The following is a 17,372-nucleotide window of genomic DNA, read 5'->3' on the forward strand; positions in this document are numbered from 1 at the left end:
GCTGGCGGGGGGGGGGGGGCAGTTAGGGGCGACCAGGCTGGCAGAGGGGGGCAGTTGGGGGCAACCAGGCCAGTAGGAGGGACAGTAAGAGGTGACCAGGCTGGCGGAGGGGCAGTTAGGGGTGACCAGGCTGGTGGGGGAAGGGGGGTGCAGTTGGGGGCAACCAGGCCAGCAGGGGAGGCTGTTGGGGGCGATTAGGCTAGCAGGGGGGACAGTGAGGGGTGACTAGGCTGGTGAAGGGGGCAGTTTGGGGTGACCAGGCCAGCAGGGGGGGCAGTAAGGGGTGACCAGGCTGGCAAGGGGGTCAGTTAGGAGCGACCAGGCCAGCAGGGAGGGGGCAGTTGGGGGCAACCAGGCCGGCACGGAGGGGGCAGTTGGGGGCGACCTGGCTGGCAGTGGGGGGCAGTTAGGGGCAATCAGGCTGGAATGCAGAGGCAGTGAGGGGCGATCAGGCCGGCACGAGGGGGGGGGGGAGTTAGGGGCAACCAGACAGGCAGGCAGGTGAGTGATTAGGAGCCAATGGTCCAGGATTATGAGAGGGATGTCCGACTGCCGGTTTAGGTCCAATCCCCGGGATCAGGCATAAACTGGCAGTCGGACATCCCCCAAGGGGTTCTGGATTGGAGAGAGTGCAGGCTGGGCTGAGGGCCCCCCATGCATGAATTTCGTGCACCGAGCCTCTAGTATACTATATGATTCCAAATATATGGCATGCTGGAAAAGGCAAAACGAAGGAGACAGTGGATCAGTGGTTGCCGGGGGTTGGAGGGGGTAGTGAACAAGTGGAGTACAGAGGATTCGGGGGAGGGGGGGTACAATGGAAATAGTTTATGTGATACTGTAATGGTAGGTGCATATCATTATATTTGTCCAAACTCATAGAATGTACACCACCAAGGGTGAACCCTAATGTAAACTATGGGCTTTGGGTGATTATGATGTGTCAATGTAGATTCATCAATTGTAGCAAATGTTTCATCTGGTGCAGATGTTGATAATGGGGGAGGCTATGTGTGGGAAGAGGCAGGAAGGTATATGGGAAATCTCTGTTCTTTCACCTTAATTTTGCTGTGAACCCAAAACTACTTAAAAAAGAAAGTTTAGAAAATAAAAATAATACAACAAAAAATTTATTGAGGTGAAATTCACATCACATAAATTAACCATTTTAAGTGAACAATTCAGTGGCATTTAGTACTTCACAATGTTGTTCTAAAACATTTCCATCAGTCCCGAGTAAAACCCCACACATAGCTGCACTTTCCCCCATTCTTCCCTCTGCAACCCCTGAAAACCACCAGTCTGCCTTTTGTCTCTGTGCTGAGTCAGATTTCAAATGTGACCCATTCCAATTTTTAGATTTAAATTCACATTCATTTAAAATACTTCCCTGGACTAAGAGTATCTCTGAGGCTTAGAGGCAGTCAGCTGACTGTTTTTTTGCAGTTTCTATTCTAAAGTATTTCAAAATTCAGGGGACAGATACATCTATCTGTATTGAGATGCAGGAAAAATGTGAGACTCTATTAACGTATTTGTGGCTATTTCTGAGTCATTCTGGAAGCCTCCTTGCTCCTGTGATGAGTGAGGAGTGATTCATTGGCCATGGAACACTCCAGGGTGAGCCCCTGTGAGCATTTCCTTGGGGCGGGCAAAGGGCCAGCCCTAGGCTTTTCCCCTTGGATTCCAACCCGTATTCATTGAGTTGGTCTTTACTAAGGAAATGTCATTGGCATCATCACTTGCCAGAATATATGGCTAAACCTACCCCCACCCCAACGAAAGTGAAACACACGCACCAGTGTGAGCATTCCAGACTAGGATTTACCCAGAAATAGACAGCCTGGAAAAATGTTCCAAGCCCCTGGGAGCACAGCAGAATCTCACAGCAGGAGCCTTTCACACCAACACCTGCTGAGTCAGCATGTTCCCATAGAGAAGTTCCGGCCCTTCCTTTGTTTGAGTTCCCTGGGAATGCTGATGAAGGTGAGACTTTCTAGGAATGCAGACCTGAGACCTGCATCTGGGACCCTGCCTTCCACCACCTCTCTCCAACCTCAGAAGCCCCAGACCGGCACCTGGAAGAATCTGGACAAAGGTCAGCATGAACCGAGTTCCCTTGTGCATCCCTGGAACACAACCAGTCCCACCCACCGGCATCTTTCACCCTTCATGGGCCGCCTAACAGACCTCACTGCTTCCTTTCTTGCCCGACAGGCCACATGGCAGCTTTCTCAAGTGTCAATCAGATCTGACCACCCCCTGCTCATCTACAAAGATTGTCCGTCAAAAGCAGGCAAAATTCCAAACCCTCCAGGGGAATCCTCAAAGCCCTCCACATCCTTTCCCCTAACAAACCTCAAACTGTGCCTCTTCCTCCCACTCTCCCCCTGGCCTGATTCCCACGGTCCCTGGAATATTCCTCACCTCCGGGCTTTTGCACTTGCTGTTTCCTCTGCCAGAACTCTCTTCCTGTGGATCTTTTCCATGCCTGGCTCCTCCTTCGCAGTTAGGTCTCAGTCCAAATGCACCTCCTCGGGCCTCCTCTGAGCCCTCCATGACCTAGAGAAGCCCCCTGGCCCAGGACCCCTTTTTCTCGCATTCCTCTTCGTGGCACTTACCACTCTTTGATGTTACTTTGTTTGGATCTTTACTTACATGTTCACTGTCTTACCCCTAATTAAAATGTCAGCTCCAGGAGGGCAGGGGCCTCTGTGTCCCCTGGAACTGTGTTTGACACACAAAGGTCCTTGAACATTTTTGTTGATTCAAAGAGTAAATGGGTGGGAAAAAGAACGAACCAGTGGTTCTCAAAAGGCAGCTGATTTGGGGCGTCCCCAGCAATGTCTGGAAACACTTTTGGTTGTCACAACTGGGAGGCTGCCCCTAACATTTAGTGGGTGGAGGCCAGGGATGCTGCTAAACATCTTACAGTGCACAGGACGGCCCTCGCAACCAAGGATGTTCAGTCCAGAACGTCAGTAGCGTCAACACTGGAATGAATGAATGAATGAGTTAAATCCTCCGGGTGCATGCAGTCAAGCTGTCCAATATCAAACATCAAAGAACTTGACCAATGTCCCCTCTGACCACCAACTTCCTTTTAATTGTGTAGGTCACAATTCACCAGAAATCCCTCTTCAGTGATTTGATTGCTGGGACAGCGTTCAATTTCATGTTAACAAGAAATATAAATAAGAGGAAGCTAAGCAGCTGTAAATATAAGGAGTTAATTTCAAAATGTGTAATTCCGTGCCTTAATCAAAGAGAACTGAAATTTGTCTAGTTCCCTGATTTTATGGGTTCTTTTCCTTGGTAACCATAGGCCTTCCTTAAAATTAAATAATCAGCTCTTGGTGAGACCTGCTTATGTGTCACATTTCTATATTTTTAAAATGTATTTTTAGAGTGAGAGAGGGGCAGGATGACTTGTTCCCCAAAGTCAACGGGAACAGAGGGAACCCAGAGGGCAAGGGGTCCTCACTTATTGAGGCAAACACACTTCCTGGAATAACAACAAATAACAACCAAAATCTTCTCTTCAGTGTGTTGGAGCATGATGTCTGTGTGTGTGCTTGTGTGTGTGTGTGCCTGTGTATATTCCTGTGTGTGTCTGCGTGTGCCTGTGTGCCTATGTTGATTTCTGAGAATGATGGGCAGCCACTAATGTAACATCTGTACCATAACCTGTCCCCTCTCCTTCCTTGCCCCCCACCCCAGCGGCTTCCCTGGGTCAGTGTCAAACACAGAGGTGTCAGGAATGCAAGGAGTTCCTTTAAACGCAAATTTTACTTATCCAAATCCACACCCTAGAGCAGTGATGGCGAACCTATGACACGCGTGTCAGCACTGACACGCGTAGCCATTTCTGATGACACGCAGCCGCTGAGGCGGCCGCATGCCGAGGATGAAACATTTGCTGCTCCTGAGGATGAAACATTTGCGAAATAATGTTTTTTCCTCAAAGTGACACACTACCCGAGTTATGCTCAGTTTTTTGGAGAAGTTTGACACACCAAGCTCAAAAGGTTGCCCATCACTGCCCTAGAGAAAGAGATAATAACCTAAGTCAGGATTCTCAACCAGGGTCCACTTTGCCCCTAGGAATACACCTCCCCTCACAACTCTGGAAAAGGGGGAGCGCTGCTGCTGGCACTTAGTGGTAGAGACCAGGGATCCTGTGAAGCCCTGCAGTGCACAGGACAGCCCCACACAGAGGACTACCCAGCCCCGAATATAAACAGAGCCAAGGCTTAGAAAGCCTCTTCTAAAAGGGGAGGGGGCGAGGCATAAGACTGAAGCCCTGGAAATGCTGCTCCCACTGCAGCGCTCACCCCCGTGTCGCTCCTAAGCACAGTGTAATATAAGGTCGGACTCTAGAGCAAGCATGTCAAACTTGCGGCCCGCGGGCCACATGCGGCCCACAACAAATATTTTTGTGGCCCAGCCAATATAACGGTATGCAAGAAATGTTTTAATAAAAATTCATAACTTAATTGTTACAATATCCTGTTATACATTATTACTAATAACTAACTACAACGTTCGCTAATGACTGATGACTATAATTGTGTTGCATTAATTTCTCTTACATGCCTTACGCGCAGGCGCACCATTTCTCTCCACTAATACCAGCAGCGAATATTTTAGCAGCCGATTGCCACATTCGTCTTGGACTGACTTGTTTAGTGTATGCAACAGGAAGTATTTCGCTTTCGGAGAACAAGAAAAATAGGTTTATTTGCATTACGCTCATTAATTTGTGCAGTTATTCAGTGTCTGGTAAGTCAATGTTCAAGAAAAAAATATTAATTTTTATTAAAATGTTCTATTATTTTATGTTAAAGATTACTCATTTATTTCAGCCCTTTGTATTCAGCATATCTCTATCGAAATACACCTATGTTTCTATGAAAATTGAAGCTTTGTTTTTTGTGACCCACATAAACTTAAATCTTGTTTATTTGGCCCGTGTTCGCTTTGAGTTTGACATGCTTGCTCTAGAGCCTAACTCCCCACCCTGCCACTTAACAGCTGTGTGATGTTCGGCAAGTCACTCAACTCTTTCCTTCAATTTCTTTCATCCTGAAACCAATAAAAATCATAGTATCTACCTCATAGGTTTGTAATACAGATTAAATAAATTATAATAAGCAAAACACCTAGAATAGTGCCTGCATATAAGTGCTAGGAAAGTGTTTGCTATTACTGTTTTCATTCAAAATCACTTCCCCTAAAACACAGCCAACAATTTCATCAGCAGCTCATTTTGAGGAACAGCTTTTGTAACCAATGTGGGAAGATAAATTGACATGCAAGACTACTTGAAAGACAAAATGTTATTCTACTTGAGATGCTGGTGAGGGATTTGCAAAGGTAGTTTTGATTTCATGTGGGTCTTGCCTAGGGACCTGGTCCCCACTAACCTGTGACTCCCCATGGCGTTCTTCTCATTGGATGCCCCCTGGGCTGAATGAGGACCAACCACAAAACGCTGACCAAACCAACCCTAACAATTGAGACCCAAACCAGGTCCAAGGGACCTGACTGAGGCAAGAGACCATCCTGCTTTGGGTGGGAATCCACTGAAATCCATGACCTTTGGGTCTAAATGAATTTGTGAAGCCAGTGCCTTCAAAGCATAAACAAACTTTCCACAGGAGGGACAGTCTCCCGCTCCAAGGACAACCCCAGGGCGACGTCCTGCTCCAGCTGAGGACGTGCCTCTGCCCCAAGGACACAGAAGCCCCACTGGGGTCAGATAACAGGTATGAAGCCCACAAGGGGTGTCAGGGCTCCCGCTGGTCTTGTGACATACGTTTGTCACCTGATTTAGTCCTCTTTACACAACCCTACGATGGGACTAACATCGTCCCCATTTTACAAATGAGAAAATGGGGATCCGGAAGGTGCCCTGACTTGTTCAAGGTCACTGTAAACAAAGGGTAAACACCAGGCTTGCCTGGGAGTGACCTGCGTGGAACGGCCCCTGGGTTGGAGGAGCTGGGCTGGCAGGCAGCCGTGGGTCTCGGTGAACAGAATCATAGAAAGGTTTTCAGGAAACAGAGGTTGAAGCTTCTAGGCTTCCGGGTGACCCACAACACCCTGGCTTTGGCCTCTGGCAGCCCAACCTGGCCCAGGTAGGTAACAGACACCAGGAATGTGTGTGGGGTGGGGGCTGGGTCTCCCAAGGAGATGAAGATGCCGTGTCACAGCCTTGTATCCTTCTTTAGTTCCAGCTAGGATTCTGATCATGTCACTGCCCTGTACGAATTCCAACTCTAGAACTGCACTGTGCAATAGGGTAGCCGCCTGTGGCTATTTAATGCCGGAGGCTAAAGCAAACAGCAGTTAGCATATTAATGCTAAAAGACCCATTGGAGGCCCTTGGTTACACCAGCCACAGATCAAGTGTCAGCAGCCACATGTGTCTGGTGGCTACCATATTTGACAGCACAGATAAGGTAGATTCCCATTCTCTTCAGGGTGTGGGCTCCAGTCTCTGCCCAGATTGCTCCCCAGTAAACCACTCTCAGCTCCCTAAACTCATCTTAACTCTAGGCCTATGCATGTGACACCCCATTCTTTTTCCCTGCTTTAGCTAACTCCCACTTCCCCCCACCCCCATTCTTCAGGTCTCAGCTCAGCTGTCACTTCTTCCCCTGCCCAGGACAAGTGCCCAAGCATGAAACACTGTCGTAGCAGCCATGGGCATACCTACACCCTATACCCCACACCACTGGTTTTCAACGAGGACAAGTTTGCCTTCAGGGGGACATCTGGCAGTGCCTGGAGACATTATTGGTGGGTGCTTCTGGCATCTGGTGAGTAGAAGCAAGAGATGCTGCTAAACATCCTACAATGCCCGGGACGGCCCTTACAGGACCGTCCTACAGCAAGAAGTGCCTGGCCCAGAATGTTGGCAGTGTCGAGGTTGACCATCTCTGCTCTTGACCGGGCAACTCCATAAAGGCAGGGGGAGGTGTCCTTATACCGCACAGTCCCAGTCACCAGCCCAGAGTCTGGCATACAGGAGGTGCTCAATAAAGACTGAGCTTAGATGCTGTATAAGATTCTTGCCCCAGGAACCCAGTTCTTTCACAATGTCTTTCCTTAAAGACAATCTCTGATCATTATGGTAGGCTGAATAATGCCCCCCAAAACATGCAGGTCCTACTCCCCGGAACCTGTGAGGGTTACCACATATGGCAGAAGGGACTTTGCAGATGTGATTAAGTTGGTTGAGATAGGAAAGTTATCCCAGATCATTCAGATGGTCCTTTAACCCTATAAGAGGAAGGCAAAGGGAGATTTGACACAGAGGGAAAAGGTAATGTGAAAATGGGGCACAGAATATTTGAAGATGCTACACTGCTGGCCTTGAGGATGGAAGAAGGGGCCCCAAGCCGGCAGCCACCAGATCTGGGAAAGACAACGAACAGATTTCTCCCTGGGGCCTGCTGACCCACTTTGGTTTCAGCCCCGAGAAACTGATTTTGGACTTCTGGCCTCCAGAACTGTCAGAGAATACTTTCTGTTGGTTTAAGCCAACAAGTTTATGGTGATTTGTTACTGTGGCCCTGGGAAACTACGACTGTCCTATTCCATTCTGAGCTTTATTGGAGTTGGATCAGAGAACATAAAAGGAATGGCATGTAGATGCCAGGTCCCCACGCCTGCTGGCTCTGATGCTGGAAGGAGAGATGGGGCGCAGGTGAGTGAGTGTGGCTGAGCTTTGGGTGTTTCTAATGTGGCAGCTGCTGGGTCATCAGCAATCACGTTTATGGCTCATTTTTCACACCTTAGTCCTGCCACTTCCTGTGATGCTGAGCCTCAGGCAGGAAGTGATTTGACCCAGGACACTCTGGCTGGCTGGCTGGAACTAAAGCAGGAATTAGAATAAAAACCCAAGCTGTCCACCTCTCCAGCCTCCTGCCAACCCCTTTCTCCTCTCCCATCACCTTCCAGACATAGATGATTTTCTATGACCTTCCAACACGGCCTTAGGGTCTTTGTACCTGCTGTTCCTTCCGGGTGGAAATCTAATCATTCAGGTCCCAGCTCAAATGTCACCTCTCCAGAGATGCCCTCCCTGACGGTGCTAAGGCAAGTGGTCTTGCCCAGTTACTTTCTCTTTCTTCAGTCACACTGCTGACTTCCTCCCAAATATCTTTGTTTGCCTGTTCAATGTTAGGTCTTCCCCCACCCCAGACTGCAGGCTCCAAGCCCTGTCCACCTCTCCAGCCTCCTGCCAGGAGGGCAGGAACTTATATCTGTCCAGGGTGTTCTCTAACCCATGCCTGGCACACACTAGGATGGTGCTCAATACATTCTGAATGAATGAATGAGTGAGTGAATGAATGAGTGAGTGAATGAATGAATGAACATGGAATGAATTTGCAGCTTTGAGGGGATGCTTGCCCAAAGCCAGTCCAAACATACCTGATCTTGGCTTTCCGAAAGGCCAACTCCTCTTCGTTGCCAAAGTCCAAGGACACATCCTCAGTGTCGTCCACCAGGGCCTGGGATGGGGGTGGAGGTGGGAGTGGGGGGGACACCAAAGGCGAGTGACAGACCCGCCCGTGGTGCAGAGCCCACCCTCATCCTTCCTGCAGACCGGGCCCCTCCCTTTCGGCTGCGACTCAAGGCCGGTTCCACCCTCATGCCCATCTGGGGTCCAGCCCGGCCCAGGCCGCCGCCTCGCGTATCCCTCCTCCTCCTCCTCCTCCTTGTTTCCTCTGCGCTCCCGCAGGCTCCTCCCATCCTCACCATCATCCTTCCACGCCCAGCATCCCCGCGGCCCTACCTGCTTCATCCTCCCTGGAGCCCACCTGGAGCCCAGCCCCAGGCTCCTGCGCCGCCTCTCGCCGCGGAAAAGCTGGGCTGCCCCTCAGGCCACTGGCAGCAGACCTGGTGGGGTCACAGCCTGCGGCCGCGGGCCGCCTCCGCGCAGGTCTCCTGTGGGGGCGGGGCGCGCGGGCCCAGAGCGCAGTCGCAGGCTGGGAGGTGGGCTCCCCGCGCGGGATGGGGCGGGGCCTGGGGGGCCCCTGGCCAGGGTACTCACTGGGGAGTGGAGAGATGGGGCGCATACACAGCGGTGGCAGGGAGGGAAGGATTTGGACTCAGAGAGGGACTTGGGGACCTTGAACAGTGATCCTGGGAGGAACACAGGGGCTGGATCAATGAATGAGGTGGATGTTCCGTAAGTTTCCAATGAGCGAGTGAATGAGTGAATGAGTGAATGAATGTCAGTGTTGGGCAGCCCCACTCAGAGTTTGGAGAAGTCAGTGTTTCCCAAAAGTCTCTGATCCCAAGAATTTCCCAGGCTCCTTAGTAAAAGCAGATTCCCAGGCCTGGCCCTGGAGATTCGGAAGCCGGGAGTGGGGTCCTGGAATCTGCCTTTTACAGCAGACTCTGCTGCAGCCACAGCTTGGGAATCACTGCTGACCACAGTGACAGCTGCATGCATCCGTGCAGACACACACTGAGCACCAAGTAACTATTACTGGCTGTAATAGCAGTGTTTCTGGGTGTGAGGGCCTTCCCAGGCATCTCCCAGGAAAGAAGGCTTGCCACCTGAAAGTCTTTCCTGGCCCAGCTGAGAGTCCAGATGCCAACACCCTAGTCCTGCCCTTTGCCCTCCTGCCACAGGCAATAGGCCCCTGTCCCCCATCCCTGGTGACCCAGAGAAGGGCTGCCGGTACAAGCGTCTGACACCCTCAACCTCTGCTGCCCCCCTAGTGATGGCCGGGGATGTGCCCAGGAGGAGAGGAGGAAGCAGAGCTGCCTAAGTTCTGATCTCTGGGTAGGTTCCCCTTCATTCCCTCAACTGCCCCACAAAAGGCCCGCGGGTATGTGTCGGGGGAGGGTATGTGGGGCTAGAATGTCATCTTTAGGGGGCAGGGGGTCTGGGTGGGGCCTGGGTGCTGCAGCTCTAACAAGGTCTCTGGTGATGCTGATGCCGCTGGCCTCCGGACCACCCTTCCCACTGTAATGATTAGGCCGCCAAAGCCTGGTCTCCTAGAAAGGCTGTTGGCTCTTCTAACCCAAAGCTGGTTCCAGGCACAGAGGAGTGTCATACTGAGAAGCTGGGCCCCAGCTGCCTGGGAGGAGCTGCGGGGGCAGGTGGAGGTGAGAAGCCGTTGCCGAACATTTAGGGGCTTTTTCTCCTACCCTGAGAACCACCAGCTGTTGGTATCTGTTAAGTTGGGGGTCAGAGAGTCCCCAACGGGGTGAAGAGGCAGGAAAACCCCCTTGGAAGCCCCCTTTGGGGACCAACTGTCATTGTCAGCCATCGGGTTAGGGGTGCCTCAAGAAACAGCCACAGCTCCCAGCACGTGGAGGTCACCCCACAGGCAATGGGTCATGCCGTTCTCTCCAACCCCCAACCTGTCCACCTGGGGGCACAGGCTGAGGATGCAGATGGCGGGGCCAGACCTGGGAGGCCCAGTATCCCCTCCCAGGAGAAAGCACCCTCCCTGCCCACACACCAGGATGGCCCTGGGGGTCTCTGCGGGATTTGGGGGTGTGGGCCGAGAGCCCGAGGTTCTCCAGGGAATTCGTCATTGACTCTGAAACCAGCTGCAGTGGATTGGGCCTCACTCCAAGCTTCAGAATCAACAGGACCAGGCCTGGGAATCTGCTTTTCATAGGGCCCCGGGGAATTCTTGGGATCAGAGGCTTTTAGGAAATACCGACCTCTCCTCACACTGGTACCACTGAATATGGCCACTGGGATCCTGACACAAGCCACCCTCTGCTCGTCTTGGCCCAGAAGGGGGTTGGGGAGCAGAGCTGTGAGGGGCAGCTCATCTCTGATCCCTGGCCCTGGAGCCAGAATCACTCAGGGGAGGGGCTCCAGGCTTAGGCAGCCACTGGCCTCTGGATGGCCCTTGAAGGGCAACATCTGTAGTTGAGCAGGCCTGGCTGGGAAAGTGGCTTCACCACTCCCTGGTTGGGTGGCCTTGAGGAGGAGATTTCACCTCTCTGACCCCAGTCTCCACATCTGTAAAATGGGGCCGTATCTACCCCCACCCAGCAGGGGTTTTGCCTCGACTAGAGAAAACACGTGTAAAATGCCTCCTCCAAGTAGGGGCTCAGAGAACAGTGGCCTTGGTGACAGAGACTTGTGGTCATCAGCAGAGAGGCCTGGGGTCCTAGGAACCCCCATGGGCCTTGCAGAACACAGTGGGTGAGCCTCATGCCGGAGTCACTCCCACTGAAGGGCATCTGTCTTCATAGAGGAATGGGCGCTGCACATCCAGCTCAGTGGGCTGTTTCCTGAGCACCGACCATGGGCCCCACACTGCTTGTACCCGGGACAAACACATCTGGGACAGGGAGTCATACCCAGCCCTTCCCCCGAGATGGGACCTCAGACGCCCTGGACCAGGAGGCAGGAGCTTGGGTGTGAACTGATGTGGCTGAGTCCTGCAGCCCGGACCCTGGCTGGGGAGGCAGGAGGTGTGGGCATGGCTGGACCATGCCTGGGTCCAGGCCACACAGATGTTCTGCTCTTTATCCTGTGGGAAAGGGGCACTTGGCACAGAGTTCAATAGTGAGAGCAGGACGTGTGTGTGATCAGACCTGGCGCTGGAAAAGGCCCTGAGCTACACCCATTCTCCCCTCAGGCCGGCTGGGTGTGGCACCCCAGGCCTGTCATTCCCGGGCCAGCAGCCTCTCCACATCCTCAGCCTCGCGCTCCCCGGGGGTGGCACTCCCTAAGATCCCGCTAGTCCCTCAGATCTGCCCACCTGGCACCTGGCAAAGGCCCTGCCATCCCCCCTCCACCGATACGGTTGCCGGATCGAGTAAATAAAACTAGGGGAGCCCAGAGAAATGGAACTTCAGATAAACAACCATAATTTTTAGTGTAAGTATGTCCCATGAAATATTTGGGACACACTTATACTAAAAAATCATCAATTGGCTCCAATTCACATTTACCTGTTGTCCTGTCTTTCATCCGGCAGCCCTGTGACTCCAGGCCTGGGGCCCCCACCCTGGTGTCTGGGCAGCTGCCCCTGCCTCTCTCACTCTCCGCCTCCTGCAAAAGCTGAGTTCACGTCCCCCTGTTCCTTCCGCCTGACCAGTCCTGTCTCTCGCCACGCGGGCACCCAGGAAGGCAGAGCAGATTGCCAAGGGAAGAAGGTGTGGCCCTCCCGTGGGCTCCCCTCAGGATCCCCAAGTAACTCAGCCCACCAGTCTTTTAACATTATTTCTGTAAATGGTGACTGTTAACTAATATGTGATTGCAGATAAATAGCCTGTTTGCTTAAGGATTCTAGGAACTACCTTCAAAAGAAGCAAACTGCCCTGGCCAGTGTGGCTTAGTGGTTGAGCATCATCCCATGCATCCTGTTTGATTCCTGGTCAGGGCACATTCCTGGGTTGTGGGCTCGATCCCCAGTAGGGGGTGTGCAGGAGGCAGCTGATCAATGTTTCTCTGTTCTTGATGTTTCTATTTCTCTCTCTCTCCCTCTCTTTCTCTCAAAAAAAAGAAAAAATCAACAAAAAAATGTATTTTTTTAAAGAAGAAGCAGACTCTGACCTTCAGACATTTTAGCTCAGGGTGATTTGCTGACCTTCAACCAGTTGTCAGAAGGACAGACTATGTTGGCTGGCCTGTAATCCCTCAATGGAGAACTCTTTTGATTCCTCTAGTTTTTATTTCGTTCTGTCTCCCTCCTTACAAAAACACCTGCCTGTGCTGTGATGTTAAGATGGTCGGTGACCTGAGTCACTTCTCAAGCCGCTGGCTCTTTAATAAACTTACTTTCCTTCCACCAGCCCTTGTCTCTTGATTATTGGCTTTAGAGTGGCAGGCAGCCAAACTTGTTTGGTATCACCAGTCACCTTGCCGGGGGGCAGGTGGTACATGGGGTGAGCCCTGGATTCTACCCAGATGGACCTCAGCTGTACCTGTGAGATGGGGAGAGAATCACTGCCCTGCCCACTCGGGGGGCCTTTGCTCACCCACTCACCCACCTACTGTGTGCTGGAGTCGAAGCACAGAGTCCCACCCTCAGTGGGATGAAATTCTAGTTAAGAGAGAATAAGAATTGCCAAACCTGGCAAAGAAAGAGAGAGAGAGTTAGGAAAGACTGAAAGGTCTTTCAGGAACTCAGAGTAGAGAGAGCAGAGGTGTAGAGGCAGTGGTGGGTGGGACTTAGGGAGGAGGTCAGGAAGAGCTGCTCTGAGCCTCTACTTTTTCAGCCCCGTGGAAAATGAGTGTATGACGTGGAGGAGCTGAGCTTTGATTCAGAGGGAACAGCAGGTGCAAAGGCTCTGAGGAGGGAAGGGCCTGGATGCCTTTCAGAATCATCGCATCTGGCCTGCCTACCATAGCAGAGTGCATGGCAGAGCCTGCCCCGCAAAGCCTTATGGGCCTGAGGGGAGTTAGGCGTCCACCTGATGGGCGGGGGAAGGTCGAAGCACCTGATGGAGGACAGAGACTCAGGTTTCCGCCCCACCTCCCGCACTGCACCAGGGAGGGCTCTGGCAGGATGGGTGGGCCCTGCGAGGTACGGGGCCTGGGAAGGTACGGGCCTGGGAAGGGTCTTGTGTGTTGGGGACTCCTGGTCTGACAACCACCACCATCCATTCTGCAAACAGTTAGCAGGTAAGGCCCAGCCCTTCCCCTTCCCTTTCCCCTTCCCCTTCCCCTGCGCCGGCTCGTCCCAGGCCCAACCTGGATATGCCATTTCTTTGGTAAGTCGTCTGCCATCTAGCCAGCTGCCCCTGGGGGTGCGGTGGGGTTCCCTGCAGGCTGAGAATGTGGGGTCCCCCACCCCAGGGCTGCAACAGAACGCAGCCTGTGGCAAGATGCAAAGGGCCCAGGTCCTCCCCTAAACATGGTGCAAGAAAACGGTTGGGGAGAGGAACCTTCTGGTTTAAAGAGATTTATCACACGCCACGTGTGGGCCTGGTTCCGATGTGATTTGAACAGACGGGAAAGTAAAAATATGAGGGAATCAGGGAATAAGCCCCGATGAGGTGTTGGGTAACACTGAGGACTATTATTCATTTTTAAGACATGATCATGATATTGTGGCTTTTAAAAATTGATATATACAGCAGGTCCTCAAAAAGCATTGTTTCGTGCAGCGTCGTTTTGTTATAACGTTGATGAGGGAGAAAAAATGGATCCCCAGCCCAGGCCACTATCTGTGTGGAGTTGGCGTGTTCTCCCCATGCCTGTGTGGGTTTTCTCGGGGGACTCTGGTTTCCCCCACATCCCGAAGACGTGCACCTGAGGTGAACGGCATGTCCACATTGCCCCAGGCTGAGCCCCTGTGGGTGTCTGAGTGGCCCTGCGGTGGACGGGCATCCTGTCCAGGGTGGGTCCCTCACGGGGCCCTGAGCTGCTGCGGTAGATTCTGCCCCTCCCCCGCCCCCATACATAGCCCTGAAGTGGAATAAGCATGTTGGAAAATCATGACCTTCCTTACTTGTTTATATTAATCGTTTGTAAGTTTATGTTTAGCTCACACTGATTTCAAAGTTTAATATTAGAAGTGTTTTAGGTCTTTTTATTTTTTTGTTAATCTTCACCCCAGGATATTTTTTCCATTGATTTTTAGAGAGAGTGAAAGGGAGGGAGGAGAAGAGAGAGAGAGAAACATCAACATGAGAGAGACACATTGACTGGTTGCCTCCCAAATGCGTCCTGACCAGGGCCCAGGATCAAACCCGCAACCCAGACACGTGCCCTTGAACGGGAATTGAACCCAAGACCCTTTGGTCCACAGGCCAAGGCTCTAACCATTGAGCAAACTGTCCAGGGCCGTGTTGGGTCTTTATTTAGAAGATTGGTGATGTTTTTGTGACTAGAAATTTACCATAGGAACGTAACTCTTTTTTCTATCAATTAACCTAGGGGAAAATTGCTTTCATGATATGTGGTTTCACTTAAAGTCACAGTTGTCAAGAACCTATCAAAGGCGTTGAGGACTTAATGTCATTTCTCATATAATAAAATTTACCCTTTTAAAGTGTCACATACAGTGGCTTTTAGTACATTCACAAAGTTGGGCAGCCATCAGCACTATCTAATTCCAGAAATGCTTCTTCACCCTAAAAAAAGAAACTGTACTAATTAGCAATTAGAACAGGCCCTGGCAACCGCTAGTCTGCTTTCTGTCTCTATGGGTTTGCTTGTTTGGGACGTTTTATGTAAGTGGAATCGGATCATGTGTGGCTTTTTGCATCTGGCTACGTTTACTGGGCACGGTGTGTGCAAGGTGCATCCATGTTGTAGCATGCATTGGTACTTCACTCCTTCTTATTGCAGAGCAATATTCATCGTACGGGTCTAGCCCATCTTGTTTATCTCTTGATTCATTGATGAGCATTTGGGTTGCTTCTACCTTTTGGCTACTATGAATAATGCTGCTGTGAACATTCCTGTGCAAGGTTTTGTGTTGGGTTCCTCCCGGGAGTTGAATAGCTTATGGCTTTGTTTTTTTAAGAATCCATTTTTAGAGCCACATGCCAAAAAATTCAGGTGACATGATGTTAGAGTTTGCTTCAAAATCATACAGGAGAGGGAAGTAGGGAATGTATTAATGCCAAGAAAGAGGCTGCGCACGCTGAGAATTTTGTATTGGGATGAGTATGTGGGGCTTTATTATACTGTTTAAATTTGAGCACAAAATTTTTTTTAAATGTTGAGGCTCAGAGCAACGTTGTTTTCCTTTTGATTCCCACCAGGCACTCTAGTAATAGAAATGTAATTTGAACCACATGTGTCATTTTAAATCGCCTAGGAACCACCGCTAGAAAAGTAAAAAGGAACAGGAGAAATTGATTATAATCATAATTTTCTTTAACCCAGTGCATCCAAAACATGATCATTTTCACATGTAAGCAATTTAAAAATTCCGAAAAGGGCATTTTATATTATATTTTTCTATGAGGTCTTCCAGCCATGTGTGCTTACACGGACAGCTCACCGCATGTCCAGGGCCCACAGGGACTTGTGGCTCCCGACTGCACAGCTCAGCGTTGTTTGAGGCATTGAGTGCTTGTTTCTAAAAGCTCACGTGACTTCTTTTTTCACTTGGTTGTTTTTACTCACCTACAACTAGAACCCTGGCCCTCAGCGGGCAGTACCTCACTGAGGGCTGCACCCCTGTGCCTGGACCAGTGTATCCAGCACAGAATCGGTGGGTGAGTGGGTGAGGACCCCAGCCAGCCTGGGTGGGCAGGGCAGTGACTCTCTCCCCACCTCACAGATGGGTAGGTGGAGGCCCGGGCATAGCTGAGGTCCATCGGGGTAGAATCCAGGGCTCACTCCATGTACCATCTGTCCCCAGCAAGGTGAACGGGGGCCCTGAGGACAGCCCACGGGAGGACCCCACCTTCTTCTCTTGGCAACCTGCGCTGCCTTCCTGGGCCCCCTGCCTTGGGTGCCAGTGAGGAGAAGGCCAGAGGCCGGGTCAGGTGGAAGGAACACTATGGCAGAGGCACAATTCTGCAGGAGATGGAGGGTGAGAGAGGCAGGGGCAGCTGCCCACACACCGGAGTGGGGGTGGGGGGGGGGGGATGGGGAGCCCCAGGCTTCATGGGCCTGGATGTACCCTGGCCTGGAGTCATAGGGCTGCCACATGAAAGATAGGACAGCAGGGTGAGGGCATGAGTGGGGGGGCGGGGGGGGATAAAGACACATATGTAACACCTTAATCAATAAAGAAATTGAAAAAAATAAAAATAAAAATAATTTTTAAAAAACAAGAAAGATAGGACAGCAGATACATATGAGCCGGAGATAAACGATTGATGTATTTTTCAGGATAAGTGTGTCCCACATAGAGCAGGATGTCTGCGCGTCTTGGAGCCCTGGCTCCGTTTCCCTTCGGGTGGTGGTCTAAGGACACGAGCCCTGCCGGGGGGTTGCGTGGGGATGGATGGGCTGGTCTGTGTCAGGTGCTGGCACTGACAGACGTGCTCGGTCTTTCCGCAGCTGCCACCGCTGTCCCCTCCGTGCGGCCTCTCCCGGCTCCCACCCTTGGGGGCCTCCTCTCCTGCAGGCCCGCGATGCTGCCCATCTGTGCTGGAAGCTTGCTCCCCTTCCAGACTGCCCTTGCCCGCCGTGGGAGGCCTCCGCTAGGCCAGCTGGCATCCCCAGAGAGGGGCAATACCGGCCCAGCTTTGCTGTGTCCCGCCTGCCTCCCAAGCAACCTGCCACCCGGCCAGGCCAGAGAGGAGTCGGCAAACAGGCCAGAGAAAGCTCCGTGTCGCTCAGGGGCTGGGACAAGGGGCAGGAAAGCCATGCCCACAGCAGGGCCTTCTCTGGAAGCTCGAAGGGTGGGCATGGTTCCTGTTCGTCTTGCAGCTCTGGCCTCGCCTGGAGTGGCAGGAGCTGGGCGGGT

At 51.7% G+C, this 17,372-nt stretch overlaps 1 protein-coding gene across 1 annotated transcript in view; it reads right to left on the reverse strand.

Moving 5' to 3' along the window:
• Positions 1-8,815, reverse strand: part of TVP23A (trans-golgi network vesicle protein 23 homolog A) — a 29,854-nt gene extending 21,039 nt beyond the window's left edge. The window contains exons 1-2 of the mRNA XM_008141758.3: positions 8,807-8,815; positions 8,443-8,522 (exon numbers count right to left, since the gene is read on the reverse strand). Of these exons, the coding sequence (XP_008139980.1) occupies positions 8,443-8,522; positions 8,807-8,815 (89 nt within the window). The remainder of the gene's footprint in view (positions 1-8,442; positions 8,523-8,806) is intronic.
• Positions 8,816-17,372: the final 8,557 nt, after the last annotated feature.

The sequence above is a fragment of the Eptesicus fuscus genome, chromosome 4 (assembly GCF_027574615.1).
Source record: "Eptesicus fuscus isolate TK198812 chromosome 4, DD_ASM_mEF_20220401, whole genome shotgun sequence".
NCBI classification, from domain to species: Eukaryota; Metazoa; Chordata; class Mammalia; order Chiroptera; family Vespertilionidae; genus Eptesicus; species Eptesicus fuscus.